This window comes from Atta cephalotes (assembly GCF_000143395.1).
Source record: "Atta cephalotes unplaced genomic scaffold scaffold00023, whole genome shotgun sequence".
Lineage (NCBI taxonomy): Eukaryota > Metazoa > Arthropoda > Insecta > Hymenoptera > Formicidae > Atta > Atta cephalotes.
This window is the reverse complement of record NW_012130087.1, coordinates 248058-252156: the sequence shown is the minus strand read 5'-3', so window position 1 is coordinate 252156 and position 4099 is coordinate 248058. Positions and strand designations below refer to the sequence as shown.

At 35.3% G+C, this 4099-nt stretch overlaps 2 protein-coding genes across 2 annotated transcripts in view; one reads left to right on the top strand and one right to left on the bottom strand.

Annotated features, from left to right (window-relative positions):
* LOC105619786 (pseudouridine-metabolizing bifunctional protein C1861.05) overlaps positions 1-4099 on the top strand; it is a 27974-nt gene that overhangs the window by 19313 nt on the left and 4562 nt on the right. The window lies entirely within an intron of this gene.
* Positions 376-1649, bottom strand: LOC105619784. Its single transcript, XM_012201301.1, has 2 exons — positions 1373-1649; positions 376-764 (listed from the first exon to the last, which is right to left on the bottom strand). The coding sequence occupies exons 1-2, from the start codon at positions 1647-1649 to the stop codon at positions 376-378; spliced, it is 666 nt and encodes a 221-aa protein (XP_012056691.1).

The window sequence follows — 4099 nt, the reverse complement described above, 5'->3', positions numbered from 1 at the left end:
ATATTAAAAATGGTTTCGAATAAAAAATCGTGGACCCTTTTTATATTATTTAATTTCTTGCGAATTTTTCTGCAATTGTTTTAAGATGCGTGTACCGTCTCATATCGTTAATAACGATATTATCGTACAATACTATGATCTAATATACATAATGTTATGTAAAGAGAGATATAAAATATTGTACAAAAATATTAAACTTACGTATTTTCTAAACTTAAATTAATACAGATCTATTTCATTTTGTACATTTCATAGAGAAAGAGAAAAGTTCTAAAATAAAATGTTGCACCCTGCATGGACGGAACGGTACTACAGACTTTTAATACAGACGCTTGTGCGCAATTCTCGCGAACAAGTTAGGAAGTGCTATTCATTTTAGGCGCGAGATTCAAGTTGAAAACGCATTTGAGATTCTTTCAGATAGTCTCGTTTCTTTCGTTGCACGTTTGCCTCTACCAGCAATAAACCACTGGCGATCAGCATCAATACACTGCCTATGACAGCTAAAGCGAAAGACCATCCTAAATAATTATTGGCGTGTCCAGGCATCCAACCGTTGGTGTTACCAAAGCAGGCAAATACGATAACTGCTATGCCACCGCTGATACCACTACCCAGCAGCAAATAACCGATGGTAGTTATCAGCTCGATATATCTCTTTCGCTCTGGGTCACAGCACAGAGTGAAGAGTAATATCAGAAAGAATGATACTAGACCCAGTAGAAAGCATATTGTGAAAAATACTTGCGTGGCTATCATAAAAGCTGTAACAAAAAATATTATGTTAAACAAATGGTAAAGATTCTTGACCTATTATTACTGGAAGCTTTCCAGCAAGGGATATATGATCGACACAAAAGTCAGTTCTCTCTATCTCTGCCTCTTGCTGAACAAAAACTTTCGATATGTCTCCTGGAAAGCTCTCAGTAATAACTATCAACAGTATCAACAAATATTATCATTCTATTATCAATGCATTTCAAATTCAATGACAGTCCAAGATAATCTATTAAGGCTGTGTTCCAAAATTCACTGCTAGCGCTGAAAATTTATAATTTATATTATATGTATTATACATTTTCAGCACTGACAATGAATTTTAGAATACAGCCTAAGATATTATTCCTCCAATAGCAAATCTCTCCTCAGGAAGAAAAATGAAAGATTCACTGTTTGAGTTAAGAGTCCATTTCTGCTAATGTAGTTTACATTAATCTTGATTCAATTAATTCTTCATCTTTTTCTAGTTCTAAAAATCAGAAAAAGAATGAAGAATCACTACCAATATAAATTAAAGTTAATCTACATTGATAGAAACATAAGAAGGACAGTTTCTCTCAGAGATTGTTACACCAATTATACGACTACTTACGGGGCAGTAAAAAGCCGCGGATTTCAGAGTAACCCGCGGTAAACGGGTCGTAGACCCATCTGCAACCAACAAAGAATCGCCTAGGCGCGTCGGACTCCTGGGGATTGGGCAGCGATCTGAAGCAGTGTCGCCACAGGCCGAGTCGATCGAGTTGCGCCCCGACGATCCGTGGGTCGCTGACTAACCAGGAGGGCGTGCCGAAGGCGACGCACACGCAGATGAATCCTACCAGGAACACGCCAACGCCGACGTTGCCGGACAGGCTTCTCTTCTTCATGTCGCCGCTTTGCGTGCTACCGAGACAATCGTGAAAGAGAGACGAGACGTCCGACCGTCTGGACGCACAGCGTAAACTATACTCTCATGAAACACAATTCTACCTGACGGTCCCACGGCACTAATAACCACACCCAAGCGACCCGCGTTATTGGCGGAGCGAACGGCCGAGTTCTAACTAACCTAACCTAACTCGTGTTTCACCTCGACTCAACAAACAGCCCCACGCGCAAGTAGGTATCCCACGAGCGGGCCGTTAAACGTAACGAATCTATGCAGGACCGTCCACAGTGAGGGCTTAGATTCTGACAATGATCCTGGGAGCAAAAAAGAGTGCCTTCCTTTATCCCCGAAATAGAGAGATAATCTGCTGAACCTTTGGTCCAAACTGAACAATAGTACTTTGACTTGCTCTGACTTGCCTTACGTTTATTTCCACCAATGTAAATTAACTTTAATCTCGGTTCAACTTATTTTTTATCTTTTTCTAATTTAATAAGAAAAAGATAAAGTAAATTAAAACTGAGATTAAAGTTAATCTTAATTACATTGGTAGAACTGGATTCTTAATAAATCGGAGTTTCATAAGAAAAGTTCTGAAAGTAAAAGAAGAAACACAACCATTCTCAATAAATATTGCGATATTGATATGAAGCTAATAAAGAAGTTAATAATAAATTGATATTTAAAATGTCTGTAGTATAAATTGAAAAAAAGGAGTTAAGAATTTGTGTTTTCTTGTAAAGAAAAGTTTTTTGAGATTTTTGGAAATTCGCGCGGTGATCCTGTCGCTTCTTTCGTCGTCCCTGCACCGTCAAGGTGCATAATGTGTCAGCGCATGTCGCACGTCTTATTTATGCATATCGTTTCTCTCTTCATGATCGCATTCCGACCTTGATCCTGTAGGACGTAAGCGAACCGCGAATAGTGCGTTTCTAAGCCTAAAACTTGCTTCAGGCGATCGATAAATCGCGGAGAATTCAGAATAATGTTCTATTTATACAAATAGGAAATAAAGGTCCTAAACTCATCATCAGTTAAGCTGGGTCGTTTAAATAATTCAGTGTGAATTTATATATTAATAAATCATATCTAATCAGATCTTGTAAACTGCGCGTCGAGTTTAATTTTTAATCTTGAAATGCAATCCTACTTATAGAGTAATAATATTACAAATTAAATTGGCAAGCAATTTAATAAAATTGATGCCCATATCTTAGAAGGATCTTAATTATCTGATGCTGAGTAAGTCTCTTAAAATCTGTAATTTTATTACAGAAAGTATATACACCTCATCTAGGATTTACAATTTTCTATTTATAATTTTATGCAAAAGCAATTGAAAAATGAAAAGACACACGTATTTTTTAAATGCATTCGCATCATAAACTTCTATATCTTTCTCTCTATTTCTTCTTTTTATTATAAAAAGATGATTCGTATGTCAAAATAATGCACAGCATAAAAAAATTAAAACGCAACGATTTCCGTCTTGAAATATTTGATGAGAATTCGAATAAAAATCGTCTAAAATGGGCGTAAACAATTTCTCGACGAGGAAGAACACTTTCTTTTCTTTTATGTGACTTCCGCTTCTCTTACAAATCCATTTTCACTATTCTTATTCATATTTCCTCCAAAAAAAAAGACGTATATCATATTTGTAAAAATTAACATATGTACATCCTGTAACTGAATCATGAAAATTATGTCGTAGTTGCGCTACGCGAGTCATTGCTGAATGGAATTCCTCCGCAATACGCAAATGTGTCACCTCGAAATCTCAACGAACAATCCACAAGATGACGCATTATACTGGCCGCAACTGACATAACTGCGGAAGATTCAGCGCGGTCGATCAGAATAGAATCTAAATTAGGTCAAACGGCAAACGTTTTCCTCCGCGTTATCGTGTGCACGCGAAAGATCCGCGTCTTATAATTTACAATAAGCGAGAACAAAGTGGGTCACTGTGCAGAAATATATTTAATTGATTTAATTTGTATTTGAAAATTTGACATGTAATCTAAATATTTGTATAAGAAAAAAGAAAGACGAAATAATGTCATACTGATCGAATCATGACAAAAAAAATGACATGAATTTGATTAATATAATGTCAAATTGATTTATCTTGATTTTTTGTTTTTCTTGGATGAGAATAAAAACATGATAGCTATTTATTAGGAAAAATTATTTTATTATATTTGTATACGATATACAAGTGGGAAATTTATCTCTCTCAACATTAATATATATCTATACAGAATTTATGTACAAATATATAATTAATCCCTACAAAATTTTTAAAAAACAATACAGATAAATGGACGGATTAGTTCAGATATGTATGTGCGTTACACATTTAATAATATTTACGACATCTAGTCGTGCATCATTTATAAAAAATGTTTCATATAATTAATTTTGTACTAACGCAAGTCAATGTAC